Source organism: Suricata suricatta, chromosome 16 (assembly GCF_006229205.1).
Source record: "Suricata suricatta isolate VVHF042 chromosome 16, meerkat_22Aug2017_6uvM2_HiC, whole genome shotgun sequence".
Classification (NCBI taxonomy): Eukaryota; Metazoa; Chordata; class Mammalia; order Carnivora; family Herpestidae; genus Suricata; species Suricata suricatta.
Genome location: NC_043715.1, coordinates 16,131,446 through 16,147,291, shown reverse-complemented (window position 1 = coordinate 16,147,291; position 15,846 = coordinate 16,131,446). Strand labels below are relative to the sequence as shown.

Here is a 15,846-nt window from a genome sequence, read left to right as displayed (position 1 = left end):
TGAAATGGGAATAATGAGAGCACCCTCCACCCAGAATTGTTATAATGCACGTAAAGTGTTTAGTGTAACAGCTAGCCCAGAGTAAATGCTTAATAAAAAGTTAGCTCTTAACTATCCCAGAGCTTTCTCTACCACCTGTATCATATTCCTACTGCCTGTTTGCCGGTTAACTTGCCCACACATCCTCTTTGGTTTGGGTGGGTTTTTCTTTCTCCGCTTTCCACCTCTAACTCTCATCGATTATAAAAGACCTCCTGCACTTAGGGAAGGAAGAACAGTAGGAGGAACTGGGCGTGAGTCGCCAGTGTCGTCCTCTTCTCCCGGGAGTCTCTTGCGTTCCCACACACCCACACTGCTCGTTTTCTCTCGGGCTGCGTGCCCTCCGGCTGGGGCTTTCAAGGGGCTTTCAAGGGGCTGCGAGGCAGAAATGGAGCCAACACTAAGAAGGAAGTGTTGCCGCCCCAAAGGAAGTAATCGGATGTATCCGAATCTTTTAGAGATTTGGTCAATTTTCAAATTTATAAGGGGCACCGCTAACGGAAGGGCTCTGAATGACCAGTGGAGGCTTAGGCTTCAGAGTCCCACCACCCCTGGAAAGTGGAGGCCAGGTTCGATTATGTGGGCACGTATGTTGCAAGGTACAGAAACCTAACTCACACACTAGCTTGAGAGGGGAGAAAAAGGAAATTAAGTGGATCATTTATGTTTGCTTCCTTTATAACTAGATTCAAGGGTTTAAAGTGTCCTGAGGGCACCTTTCCATTTTGTTGGGCTCTATTCCTTTTTTTTTTTTTTTTTAAGATTTTTCATTTTTAAGTAATCTCTATACACCCATCCTTGGGCTGGAACTCCCAACCGGGAGATCAAGAGTCTTGTGCTTTTCCTACTGAGCCAGCCAGGCACCCCTTGCTGGCCTCCACTCTTGAGGCTCCTTCCATTGGTCATATTGGCCTCCAGTCTTGAGGCCCTTTCCACTAGTCAGACAAACTAGGCATGGACAGCTCCAGGGCTTTACTTTTCCCCAGTTTAATATTCTTTAAATAATGAAGGGGTCTTCCCCAACGTTCCCCCCACCCCTACACACAGGGACATGAGCTTCTCTGATTGGATAGACTGGATCACATGCCCCACCTTTCAGCAACGTGGGGTGGAACATACTGATTGACAGCTTGCCTAGCCTCAGAGGACCTGACTAGAAGAGGAACAGTTCCTCTGAGGACAATGGGTGTTCTAAAAGAAAGAGAAAGACAGGCAGATATAAACCATTGATAGCAAAGTCCAGGACGTATGTGCACTTTTCTGAGGTGGTGGTTTATAGCTTGCTTCATATCCTCAGAGTGTTCTATAATCCAAGAAAGAGTAAGAATTTTGGAGAGGAGAATGCTTTCTTCCCGCTTCACATACTTCCTTCCTGTAGAGGGTCATCAGCACTAATGCTCCAGGCCTCTCTTTTTGCCTCTTTCCTCCTGCACTTGGGGAAGGATGAACACTAGGAGAAACTGGGCATGAGTCGCCAGAGTCGTCCTCTTCCTGGTGTCTTGGGACTATGATCCTGGGAGGGAGCGCAAGTTCATGTCTCTCTCCTCACAGGGAGGGCACCTTGCTCACTGCTGCCTGGGTAGCGACGTCTGTTTCATTAGGGTACGAGGAATCCTACTGAGTCACGTTCTCCAATCTAGCATCTCGCCGTATTTGCAGATGATCCATCTCCCGACTATCTAGACCCCTAATTGACCAGAGCCTCATTGCCTCATTGTCTTTTGAGGTCCCTTCTCAAAAGTCAGCATCATTTAGAACATCAGGGACGCACAGATTCATCTTCTCACTCTCCTTCTCCTAGATGCGTGCCCCCCCGCCCCCCAGTGGAGGAGCCGGTTGCCGTGGGGATCCACAGAGCCGGTGGAGCGCTAGGTGCAGGCTCAGAGATGTGTAACGGACTTGCGGCAGGTGAGAGGAGCTGGGATTACTTCACGTGGAGGGGAGAGAACGAAGGAGGGGTGGCTTACCCGTGGCCTTCACCAGGGCCGCACTGAGGGCGAGGCACCACTGGTATTTTTCCACAGCCTCGCCCTGCCCGGGGTCACAGTCCCCCTCGTGCCCTCCTATGCCCGCCTCCTGGAAAATAAATGGTTTCCACTTCCACTGAAAGGTGCAGGAGGCTGGGGCACGTAAACCAACGTGAATAAAACCACATTTTATTATTTCTTTTTAATCACAAAACTAATGCACAATCTGTGAAAAGAACTAAAAAGATTCAGACAAAGATAAAAATGAAAATGAAAATAAACTCCAAGCCCTCAACCCTGAGTTAGCTATTGTTAGCATTTTGGTCTATTATTGTCCAGACTTTTTGTTTCCCATACATATTTTAAAATGTATTCTTTATTTTAAAAAACATATAAAAATGCTTCAAATAAAGTAGCACTGTAGAGTGGAAAAGATGAATAGAGTGTACTCTGCTTTCTCTGAGTATTATGCTCTATACGTACTATAAAGTTAAATATTTTAGTTATCACTTTCTTTTGTCTTTTCTGGCCTTGGGAGTGGTTGACATTAAAGGCACTCATGTGAGAGGAAAGTACTGATGTTGTGACACCCAATTTAGAGATGAGGGACTAAGTTCTCTGCCTTACCCACAGCTACCCCTAACTCCTGCTGGACCCCCTGGGGACCGGCGCTGGAGCCCTTTTCTACTAGAATCGGCAGCTTTGCTTTGTCAAGAAAAGGAGGTAAAAGAAGTGGCTTCCATAGTCAGGGTTCTGGGGCGCCTGCGTCACCCAGTCAGTTAAATGCCCTACACTTGATGTCAGCTCAGGTCATGATCTCACGGTTTGTGAGATGGAGCCCTAGGTGGGGCTCCATGCAGATAGCATGGAGCCTGCTTGGGAGTCTCTTTCTCTCCTTCTCTCTCTCTCTCTCTCTCTCTCTCTCTCTCTCTCTCTCTTTCTCTGTCCCTCCCCCACTCGTGCAGGCACACACACTGGCTCTCCTTCTCTCTCAAAAATCTATTTTTAAAGCCAGGACTCTCGGCCTTCCTTCTCTATTAGAGATGTGCACTGCCTCTGCCCTCAGCCACTTTGGCCTCGCTAGCACCAAGATTTTGATTCTGGGAACATATAACTGCAAGTGAACAAAGAGTCAAGGGAAAGTTCTTTATCAGCAGGAGAATGATTTTATTCAATGTGTTTCCTTACATGAGTTGGGACAATAAAGGGAAAGAATGAGAAGAAATAAAAGGCCAGTTACTCAGGCCACTTTTAATGAATCACCCCCCAGTGTCATTACCCATCCCCAGGCAGGAAAAGCTTGAGTTTTTCCATGCCAAGAAAAACAGAGGGCAGGAAGAAACAAATTACGACCTTGTTTGTGTTTTGTGTCTTAATTATTTGATTTATAGGCCTTGATCCAGTGATTATGGATGAAAGAAAATATCCCAGTGTCCCAAACCTAACCTGAACTTAACCATGGGTGGGTCTCACGTCCACGGCTCAAAGTTAGCTTGAAGTTAAAATGCTTTAAGAAGAAAGTTTCAGGGTTAGGGGCTGCCTGTAGGCATTCTTAATCCAGTGGCAAGGCCAAATTCCTTTCCCACACTCCAGTTTCAGAAAGCTCTGTTTAGAAACTTAACCCCTTATCCCTCATTCCAGAAGCTGGGCATTTATCTATACAACAGACAGTTATTAAGCACCTACTATGTGCCAAAATACTGGGACAACCATGATGTGCAAACAGATCAATCAACACATAAATCAGAAAAATATTACGTGTAGCCATGAGTTCTATGGAGAGAAAGAAAACAGGATGGATAGCCACTTATGAAGAGGCAGCTCACATAAACTTCACCAAAGGCGTAACATTTAATTTGAGATTAGAGAGATATCATCTGAATGTGAAATCAGAGTGGGAGACCATTCCAGGTAGAGGGAATATCCCCTAAGGTAGACTCATGCTGGGCATGTAGGAAATAAACCATCTCTAAAGAAATTCTTGGCTATTGGGATTATTTTTCAGGAGTTGCTCTAGATAGAAAGTTGATAAATTCCTTTCTGAATCTTAACTATATAGAAGTTCAATCCCATACATAAGAAGAGTAACACAGATCAAAACTGCAGTGTGATGTCATTTATTCACATGTCAGATTGCCGGGGTGCCTGGGTGGCTCTGTTGGTTTAAGCATTTGACTCTTAGTTTGGCTCAGGTCATGATCCCACCATTGGTGAGATCAAACCCCAAGTGAGGCTCTGTGCATGGGATTCTCTCTCTCTGCCCTTTCCCCACTAATGCACACTCACTCGCTCCCTCAAAAATAAACATTAAAAAAATTAATGTTTATTTATTTTTGAGAGAGAGAGACAGAGACAGAGATAGATCATGAGTGGGGGAGGGGCAGAGAGAGAGGGAGACACAGAATCCCAAGCAGGCTACAGGCTTTGAGCTGTCAGCACAGAGCCTGACATCGGGCTAGAACTTGTGAACCATGAGATCATGACCTGAGCTGAAGTCCGACTCTCAACTGACTGAGCCACCCAGGTGTCCCATTAATAAACTTTTAAAGAAATTTTTAAAAAAGTTAAATGTTAGATTGGTATAATTCAAACACTTTGATAACACACTGTCTGTGGGCGTGTGAGGAAGCAGTCACTTACATCATTGCCAGTGAAAATAAAAACTGGTGCAAATTGCTAACCCTACAAATGTATACACTTTTGACCTAGAAGTCCCATTTCTTCTTTTACACGTATATAATGATGTAAGATCTAGGTTATTAATTACAGCATTGTTTGTAATTTCAAAAGACTGGAAATCTAAATCTTCATAAGTAGGAGACTAGTTAAATTATGAAACATTCATATCAAACAATGAATACTAACTATGGAAAACTATCCAACTTGTATAAACAAATGAGGAAGCTATGTATTACTATGTAAACATTTCTAAGATGTCCTTAAGTAATTAAAAAAACACCAAGATACAGAACTGTATGTTGTTTGCTACTTTTTATATAAAAGTGAGTAAGCTAAGTGTAAATATTTATATTTACTAGCATTTGCATAGAGAAACTCAGGAATGTTACACACAAAAATTATTAAATAATTATCTGGGGTGGGTAGATGGAAAGTGGGGAGAAAAGGTGGGCAGGAGACTTTTTATTGAGATAGTTCCTTTTTTTTTTTTTTTTTTTTTAGTTTTAAACCCTGTGAATGTATTAGGGACTTAAAAAATTAAATTAAAGATTTGCCCCTTCTACTATCCCTTATCTTAATTTGTTAATTTATCACTTAGGGGCTCCTGGCTAGCTTAGTTGGAAAAGCACGTGACGCTTGATCTAGGGGTTGTGAGTTCCAGCCCCATGCTGGGTGTAGAGATTACTTAGAAATGTTTACATAGTAATAAATAAATAGATTTTTAAAAATTTATCACTTGGGGTGCCTGGGTGGCCCAGTCCATTAAGCGGCCGACTTCGGTTCAGGTCATGATCTCGTGGTCTGTGAGTTCAAACCCTGTGTTGGGCTCTGCACTGACAGCTCAGAGCCTGGAGCTTGCTTTGAGTTCTGTATCCCTCTCTCTCTGCCCCTCCCCTCCCCTGCTCAAGCTCTGTTTCTCTCTGTCTCAAAAATAAATGTTAAAAAAATTTTTTTTTTTAATTTATCACTTAATCTATAACTATTGTTTACTTCTCTAGCCTCACCCATGAGAAAGTTTCTACTTAAATACATGTGGATGATGGTTAATAAGAAGTATATTAGTTCAAATAAATAAATATATCTTAATAAAGCAGATTTAAAAATATATTAGCAGTTAATCTGATCACAAAGGAACTTTATGTGCCTTGCTACTCATCCTCAACTGGATAAAGACCATTGACCAAAGACAATTGGAGAATTCCTAGGGCAAAACCAGCCTAAAGGAAATTGTGTTTATGAAAACATTGTGATTTTTTAAAGTGTTTATTTATTTTTGAGAGAGAGAGAGAGAGAGCCCATGCAGGGCTCAAACTCACAAACCGTGAGATCATGACCCAAGCTAAAGGCAGATGCCTAATCCACTGAGCCACCCAGGCGCTCCAATAGTCTTTTTTTTTCATGTCTTATTTTAAGTCTTGGATCAGGCCGGAGTTTCTCCTACCAAATGGATATGTATCCAAATTATTATTTTCCAGGAAAAAAGTTTCTGGAAAAACATTATTTAATTATTTTTTTGTTTCAGCACCTAAAAGGCCCCCCTTTTCTTAGAGATTTGAGATTACATTTTTACTTCATCTTCTATTCTTCTTTTTAAAATAATCCCTACACCCACCATTGGGCTTGAACTCACAACCCTGAGATCAAGAGTTGCATGCTTTATCTACCAACTGACCCAGCTGGACACCTCCCCTCACTTTTTTTTTAATATGTCTTCTGTTCTTGATTGTATTTTAGGACTGTTTTTTTTTATGTCTTTTATTTTATTTTTGAGGGACAGAGAGTGATAGCGTGAGCAGGGGAGGGTCAGAGAGAGAGGGAGACACAGAATCTGAAGCAAGCTCCAGGCTCTGAGCTAGCTGTCAGCACAGAGCCCGACACGGGGCTTGAACCCATGACCGTGAGATCATGACCTGAGCCGAAGCCACCGCTCAACTGACTGAGCCACCCAGGCGCCCCAGGACTCTGTTTTGTTTTATTGGTCTATTGATCACACACACTAATGGTAAGATTTTATAATAGCACACACCCTCACACATTGTGGGTAGGTGTGTAAATCAATACCTCCCATATGAAGGATAATTTGTTTATATTTATATACACATTATTATAAATAGATACATATATATTTATACACCCATTTCTTCTGTTTGAAATATGTGAATGCATTTATTACCTAAGAATAAACTAACATACACCAGCAGGAAAGAAAGTTGGTGTTCTGAGGCCAGGAAAGTCAACCCAGGGTAGAAAGCATCCCTGTTAATGGCTATTTACGCAGCGATTGTTTCTTTCATTTCTAGAAATGACGCTGAGCTGGGCTGGGCTGTTGGGGGTCAGGCCCCACTGGCATTAAGACTGAACAGGATGGTCCTGGGGTAGCTCCAGGAGGGTCCACCCAGCAGGCCAGGGAGGTCTGGCTGACCCGAGGGTTGGAAAACTGTAGGATGCTCCCCGAGGCCATACCCTGGAGGAGATGGGTTCTAACATTGCATCAGCTTCCTGAAGCCTCCCTGACACTGGATGGCCCAGGCCTGACCCCAGGAAGGGAAGGAGAGTGTTGGACTGTGATGGTTTTAGGAGTTTGTCTTCTCTCTGGCAGGAAGAGAAGAGGTTGCCAGGGGTCATAATACCTTGAGAAGGGAAGAACAGATTTGAGGGCCACCTCATTGTATTCCATACCTGGAACAGGAAAGGGGACCCCTGCAGCCCCCACAAAAAGGAATGAGAACACAGGAGGTATGTTTGATGTCCGCGAAGAAATGAGACAGACTCCTTATTTCTTGCTCTCTTCTCATGGAGCACGCACAGTGTTTTCCTTGACAGTTTCCTGTTCCAATTCCACTATTTATACAAAAACAGTAGAATGAGCTCACAAGGTAAATAAGGACTTCTTTGGAGCAACACTCACACACTGATCCTACTGTTATCTGAGAGAAATTTCAGATCATGCCTCTGGAGAGCAGGGAGAAGATTTTCTAATACGTAACACAGTAAAAGTAAAATGTTAATGTTAAAAATATTTTATGTGGTGGGGTGCCTGGATGGCTCAGGTGGTTAAGCATTCAACTTTTGATCCCTGCTCAGGCCATGATCTCAGGATTGTGAATTCAAGCCCTGCACTGGGCTCTACATCGGGCATAAGACCTATTTAAAATACTAGTACTACTACTACTACTACTAACGAACATTTTTAAAGAGAGAGAGAGAGAGAGAGAGAGAGAGACAGAGCACAAGCAGAGAGGCGGCAGAGATGTGAAGACCGAATTTGAAACAGGCTCCAGGCTTTGAGCTGTCAGTCCAGAGCCTGATGTGGGTCATAGCCTTGTAAGGATGCAGGTCTGAAACTGACTCCATGAAACAATAGAAAGGCACACATTGCCCAAGGCAAAAGGGACCACCCTTGTAACATTCTAAGGGCAGGCCTAAAGATGGAGGCTAAGACTAGTCACGCCCTACCTGAGGGTCCTGGGCCCACTCTGTGATTGGTCAGTACTCTAAATGTTGTGATTGGGTCCCTCCAAAAGTAACAAATACTCTAGGCAATGTGAATGGTTAAACCTGCTGTCAATAATATTGTATAATAATGATTGGATCACTGTATTTCCTGTAACTCCCCCTTCCCAAACTCATAAAAGCCCTACCCTGCCTTTGTTTGGAGCTCACTCCACGTGGATCCAGTAAGTCTGTGAGCCCGAGTTTAGGCTGGCTGGGCCTAAATTCGTAATAAAGCCCTTTGCTTTTGCATGCGTGATTCGGTCTCCCAGGTAATCTCTGGTTTTAGGGGGCGATATTAAAATCTGGGTACAACAGCCTGAACTGACGTCAGACGCTTAACCAACTGAGCTACCCAGGCACCGTGATAGTAATAGTAAATAAAAATGTCTTATATGGTAAATGCTACCTTTCTCTTAGTAAGTTTCTTTAGAAGGTGGGTCTCATTTATAGCATCTAGAAATAATAACACCCAAAATAGCCAGCATTTACTGAGGACTCTCTGTGGTAGGCACTGTGCTGAGTCTGTGTTTAATATGTTGACACAGTACTTAGCTGTGGTTACTCAGTAAATATTTATCAAAAAGCTTGGAGAAAACTATCAGGCATTCAAGAATAGAAAATTACAGCCAATATTCCTCATGAATATAGATGCAAAGTTTTTTTTAAATTTTTAAAATTTATTTTGAGAGAGAAAGCACATAGGAGCAAGTACAAGCATGGGAGGGGCAGAGCGAGAGGGAGAGAGAGAATCCCAAGCAGGCTCCACACTCCACGCAGATGGAGCCCACCACGGGGCTCAGACCCACGGCTGTGAGATCATGACCTGAGCCAAAATCGAGAGTCAGATGCTTAACTGACTGAGCCGCCCAGGTGCTCCAGATGCAAAGATCTTTAAAAAATACCAGTGAATTAAATCTGACCATAGATAGAAAGGGCTAACATCAAAACTAAGCGGAGTTTATTCCAGTAATGCAAAGATGTTAAGTTCTTTTTAAAAATTTTTAAATATTTATTTTTGAAAGAGAGGGAGGCAGAGAGTGAATAGGGGAGGGGCAGAGAGAGAGGGAGACAAATAATCTGAAGCTGGCTCCATGCTCTGAGCTGTCAGCAGAGCTTGACATGGGGCTCGAACCCACGAATGTGAGATCGTGACCCAAGCTGAAGTCAGATGCTTAACCGACTGAGCCACCCAGGTGCCCCAAAAGTGGTTAACTTTTTGAAAACCATTCAAAGTAATTCACCATATTAATAGAATAAAGGAGGAAATATCATATGATCATCCCAAAAGATGCAGAAAAAATATTTGACAGGATTCAATATCCTTTTATGATTAAAAAAAAAACACATAGGAAGCTAGGAATGTAGGGGAATTCTGCCTTGTATCTGATGAAGGACATCAATTGAAAAACCTGCAGACAATATCATATTTAAACATGAAAGACAGAGTAGTTTCCTCCTCTGTTTGGGAACAAGGCGAGAATGCTCATTTCACTGTTTTTATTTAATGTTGTACTAGAAGTCACAGCCAGTGAAATAAGGTGAGAAAAAAAATCACACAGATTAGAAAGGAAGAAGTAAAATTGTCTCTATTAGCACATGACACGATTGCTACAAAAGTTATTTTGAGAAATATACAAAACAACCACTAGAATGCTAAGTGAAATTAGCAAGATCACAGGACACTAAGTCAATGTACAAAATCAATTCTATTTCTCTGTTATAGCTGCAAACAACTGAAAACTGAAATAACTCCATTTATAAAACATTTAGGAATAGATTTAACAAAAGATGCAAAGGACTTTTGTGCCCCAAACTACAAATTAAAATAGGATTCAAATAACAGAGCAGTGTACCACATTTGTGGATTGGGAGAGTCAAAGTTGTTAATATGTTTATTCTCTATACATTCATCTGTAAGCTCATTTATAGAAATTAACAGGCTGATTTAAAAGTAAATTTAGATTTATAAAAAAGTTGCAAAAATAGTACAGAGGAGTACTCGTATACCCATAATATACTTGCTTCCCATAATATTAACATCTTACATTTACTACAGTACATCTGTCAAAACTAAGAAATCAATACTGGTACATTAGTTACCTTATCTGGATTTCACTGTTCTTTTCCCTAATGTTTTTTTTTTGCTCTAGGACCCAATCCAGAATATTATGTTGCATTTAGTTATCGTATATCCTTAGTCTACTTAGGTGTATGACAATTTCTAAGTGTTTCCTTGTTTTGTTTTGTTTTTAATAAGTTTGACAGTTTTGAGGAATACTGGTCAGGTATCTTGTAGAATGCCTCTCAGTTTGGGCCTAATGTTTTTCTCCTGCTTATACCGGGGTTATGGGTTTTTGGGAAGAATGTCATAGTGATAAAGTGCTCTCCTCATCACATACCATGCTATCAACATGATTTATCACTGGTGACGTTAACTTTTTATTTGGTTCAACAAATTGAATTTAACATTTATGTGGAAATACAAAAGATCTAAAATAGTAGAAACAATTTTGAAAAATACGAGCAAAACTGAAGGACTTTCAAGTCTTACTACAAAACTATAGTCATCAAGACTGTGGAATTGGCATTAGGACAGACAAATCACTGGAACAGACTAGAAAGTTCAGGAAAAAACCCCACACTTATATGGACAATCTACTTTTTTTTTTATGGTTTTTATTTTTGAGAGACAGAGACAGAGACAGTGCGAGCAGGGGAGGATCAGAGAGAGAGGGAGATACAAATCTGAAGCAGGCTCCAGGGTCTGAGCTAGCTGTCAGCACAGAGCCCGATGTGGGGCTCGAACCCATGAACCGTGAGATCATGACCTGAGCTGAAGCCAGACGCTTAACCGGATGCTTAACTGACTGAACCACCCAGGCGCCCCTGGACAATCTACTTTTAAGAAAGACAGGAAAACAACTTATTGGGGAATCACGTTTTCATCAAATGGTGTTGGAAAAATTGGGTATTCATTTGCAAAAAAAAAAGAGATCAAGAAAGCTGCCTAATAGTACTAAGTCTGTGAGTGGCAGGGGCAGGGATGCCAGGCTGGACTTTCTGGCTACCACATGGTAATTTTGAATATGAATGTATAATCAATACATTTAGGCCACAATATTTTTCTGAACCCAATTCAATCTGAGGTCATAATTGCAAAAAGTGTCAGTGTCTTGGGGTGCCTGGGTGGCTCAATAGATGGAGCATCTGACTCTTGATTTTAGATCAGGTCATGATCCCACGATTCCTGAGATTGAGCCCCACCCCCCACAGGCCCTGCTTGGGATTCTCTCCCTCTCTTTCTGCCCCTCCCCTGCTTGCCCCGCATGCATGCTTGCATTCTCTCTCTCAGAGAGAAAAATAAACTTAAAAATATAAAAAAATATATAAAAATATAAAAAATATAAAAAACACTTTGTGATCCTAATTCCTCTTGCCACGATGGTGACAAATTCTTAGTCATTTATGGAGGGCAGGTCCTCTCCTTCTCGCCAGTGGTTTTACATAGTGCATGACCTTCAGGAAGGGCCCCCTAGTCTTCAGGCCACATCGCTCACTGACCAGAAGATCTGTTGTAGAGATGACAGCTTCTTCACTGGGTCTCAAGTATGTCTGCTCCAGGGAGCCCTGCCCCAGAAGGTCCGATGTCCCTGCGTAGGTCCTGTAGACCTTCCCCCGCTTTGCCTCCCCCATTTCTTTAAGGAAGCTTGTGGATTTCCTGTTACTGGACGAATCCCAAACCACTTTTCTCTTCCCAGTTCCAGAAAACCTGCTTCTGATTCTATGGTTCTCCAAATATATTTCTCCAACCTTTCCCCTTGTTGAGAGTTTTTTTTTTTAATACTACCATCTTAGGGTCTTTAAAAACACTATTGGACTCATTTCCTAAAGGTGGAGATAAAAAAAGAAATGCTGTATAATTTTACTAATTTATTGTATGAGAGATAAAGACATATATACTTCAGAAAAAGTTCAGTGTTTCCCAAAGTTATCCACAGATCGCTTGCATCAGAATCACCACAAATACTTGCTAAAAATGTTCATTTCAGGGTGCCTGGCTGGGTCAGTCAGGGGAGCATAGGACTCTTGATCTCGAGGTTGTGAGTTTGAGCCTCGTGTTGGGTATAGGGATTACCTAAATAAAATCAAAAAAAGTCATAATGTTCATTTCTGGTTTTATATCCAGACCCACTGGACCCCTGGAAGTGGGACTGGGAATCTGCATTTTTTTTTTTTAAACTCTGTTTAAACAAGGTTTTATTATTTCTCACGATTCTGTGGGTTTACTGGGCAGCTGTGCTGAGCAAGCCTGGGCTCACTCATGGTGTTTGCACTCAGCTGACAAACTGATGAAGGGGTGGGCTCAGCTGGGAGTTTAAATGGCTGGTCTTTGGGGCGCCAGAGTGGCTCATTCGGTTGAGCATCTGACTTCTGCTCAGGTCATGATCTCATGGTTTGTGGGTTTGAGCCCCATGTCGAGCCTGGAGTGTGCTTCAGATTCTGTACCTTCCCCTCTCTCTGACCCTTCCCTGCTCACGCTGTCTCTTTCCCCTGTCTCTCAAAAAAAAAAAAAAAAAAAAAAAAAGGCTGGTCTTTAATCCCAGGCTTCCTCACAGCACCTCGATCTCGGGGTAGTGTTCTCACATGGTGAAGGTGGAAACTTGAAGGCCTCTTGAGGTCTGAACTTCATAACTTGCATAGCACCACCCGGGCCACAGTCTGTTGGGTCAGAGTAAGTAATAAGGCAAGACAATATTCAAGGTGAGGAAGAGTCTCCTTGTTTGGACAGGAGGGAATCTGCATTTTTTCTTTTTTCTTATTTTCAATGTTTATTTATTTTTGTGAGAGAGAGAGACAGAGTGAGAGCCAGGAGGGGCAGAGAGAGGGAAACACAGAATCCAAAGTAGGCTCCAGGCTCTAAGTTGTCAGCACAGAGTCTGTCACGGGGCTCCAACTCAGGAACCTTGAGATGATGACCAGAGCCACAGTCGGAAGCTTAACATCCTGGGGAATCTGCTTTTTTAACACAGCCTCCTCAGGTGATCATGCATGCGGCCAGGTTAAGTGTGAATCATTCATTTAACAAATATGTGTTCAAAGCTCTGTCCTATTATGTTTGGAATAGATCTCTATTTCTAGAACTTAATGTATATGTAAATGTTTTTGTTTCTTTTAAAAAGCTTATTTCTTATGTTAGCTTTGTGTCACAAAGCCTATCACAGTACTTGTGACACAGTAAATATTCAGTAAATATCTCTGAAATGAATGTAAATATTTGAATCTAGTTTGTAGAATAGCCTAAGAGTCATGTGGGATTTCTCTCATAATTCTCATTTGGAAGGCAAATATAGGAAGCTAAGATTTACAGATACAGGGGGCTCCTAAAATAGTAATATGTTTAGATACTGTCAGGAGATGGGACCCTGGAGCTTGGAATGCAGGAGAATTTGTGAAAAAGAATTTCAGGAATTGAAAGTGAGTAGACTTTGGAAGGAAGAGGGTGGGTGGATCTGCGATGATCATAGAAATGGTTTTTTTAACCAGCAGGTTATAAAAGGAATGGTGGAAATTATTAGTAACAGAGGTTGAGGATGGATTGTGGAGAGTCTGGGAGAGTGACATGATGAAAATGACATTACATGTCAATTTTTCAGTTGGGATGGCAGTTAAAAAAGAGTAGTTTAGCTAATGAACATCAACCAAGCTTGTAACTCCAAAATGCTGGGACCTCTAGCTGGGAAAAGTTGAGGTGAATTTTATTTTAGAACACATTGAAACGAAAATAGCATAGCTATGTTCTGATCACCAAATAATTCCTTTAAAAATCAGATCCCCGGGGACGCCTGGGTGGCTGAGTCAGTTAAGCATCCGACTGCAGCTCGGGTTGTGATCTTACGGTTCATGGGTCCGACCCCCATCTCTTTGCACTGACAGTGCTGAGCCTGCTTTGGATTCTCTTTCTCTCTGCCCCTCCTCCGCTTGTTCTCTCTCTCAAAAATAAACATAAAAATAAAAACCAGATCCCCTTTTTCCAACTTTAAGATATAATTAGTGTATAATAAAATCAGATTCTTAATAGTGGCCACACCCTACTTGTCCTTGGACGTAGGCCAATCACACACCCCCCCTTTTTTTTTAAGCACCGCTGTCATTTATGTTTTGATTACTGTGTCAAGCGCGGTACAGATAACTGTCCCTCGTTTAATCGGCCGAATTTTTCTACAGGAAGAGCTTATCCTGCTCATTTTATTGGTTAGGAAAATGAAACTTTGACGGACAACAGATCACAGCCTGAAGGTTGCAAACAAAGATGTAAACCCGCGATGAAATACAGGCTGCACAAGTGGTGGGGGAAAACAAGCTTTGTGAAACTCAAGAGAGGTCCGCGGCCAACGGAAGGGGAGGGGAGCGAAGAGAAAAGAAACAGGAAAATGGAGATTTAGCTTCCAGTTCCCAGACTCTGCAGGAGGAAAAGCGGAGTGAAGGTGAAACCTCTCTTGCTTAACACCTGTCTATCAGTCTCCGCTTAGGCGTCTTTCCAAAATCTCGGTACGTGATTGGTGAGATTGGAGGGATGGACAATTCTGATTGGCTAGTCGGACCTCGAACCAGGCCAACGCTCCAAGCATCGGGCGAGGGGTGGGTGGAACTTGAAACTGAATCCGTTGTTTCATTGGTGAAAAGAAAACGAACCAGGAACTATCCGGAAGCATGATTGGCTGTTGCCAGGAGCCCACCGACGGCCATAGGGGCCCTGGTTACGGAAGCCGGGGAGGGTTGAGCTCAGAGGCCACCTCGAGGAAGTTAGCTTTGGAAACCCGGTTAGTGGTGAAGAGCTGTCTCAGGCACAATGGCGACTGTGGAAGCAAGCGGCAACGATGGGAAAGGGCAAGGGGTCGAGACCTCCGTCACCTATTATCGATTGGAGGAGGTGGCGAAGCACAACTCCATGAAGGAGATATGGCTGGTGATCCACGGGCGAGTCTACGATATCACCCGTTTCCTTAACGAGGTGGGGGCCCGGGAGGTGGGGGGCCCCTGGGAGCTGCACGGGAGAAGGGTGGTCTGGACCAGAAAAGCTGCAGGGTGTCTGTGTGTAGGAGGGAAATGAAGCCTGGCTGAGGGCGGTAAGGTGTGCGAAAGTGACCACAGGCCCCCTAGACGGAACCTGAGGGGCCTTAGATCTGCATGCCAGCGCTAAATTCTGGAGTCTTCACTAGTATCTTGAATTGCATATCATATACGGAACACTTAACTGTGCGCTAGGCCACACTCTTAAGCCATTATTATCATCCCCATTTTCCTGAAAGGGAAACTGAGCCTCCAGACTGAGGGCTCTCAAGGTCACACGCTTAACAGCCTGTAACCGTTCCAGTCTAGGTTTTGAAGGGCTCCAAACCTGTGCTTTTTCCGCTGTATCTTCCTAAGAAATAGCATTTTTGGTTTTCATAAGAAGCAGCTGACATTATTTTTACCCCCTGATTTTATTGCCTTTATTTTTTTTTCGAATTTGAGTTTGAGTTGACCTTGAGGCCGGAAGGTCATGAGTTGACTTTTTTGGCCATTGACTTTCTCTTATGTTAAGTCTTCAAACCTGTTACAATAGTCATTATGCAAGTTCTTGAAACCATGGTGCAACTGAGTGATTTCTTTTTAATTTTAAGGA

General features: G+C 42.7%; 1 protein-coding gene across 1 annotated transcript in view; it reads left to right on the top strand.

Moving 5' to 3' along the window:
• The first annotated feature begins 14,919 nt into the window (after window positions 1-14,919).
• LOC115280555 (cytochrome b5 type B) overlaps window positions 14,920-15,846 on the top strand; it is a 32,854-nt gene continuing 31,927 nt past the window's right edge. Inside the window, exon 1 of the mRNA XM_029925532.1 lies at window positions 14,920-15,192. Coding sequence (XP_029781392.1) covers window positions 15,031-15,192 — 162 coding nt within the window. The 5' untranslated portion in view covers window positions 14,920-15,030. The remainder of the gene's footprint in view (window positions 15,193-15,846) is intronic.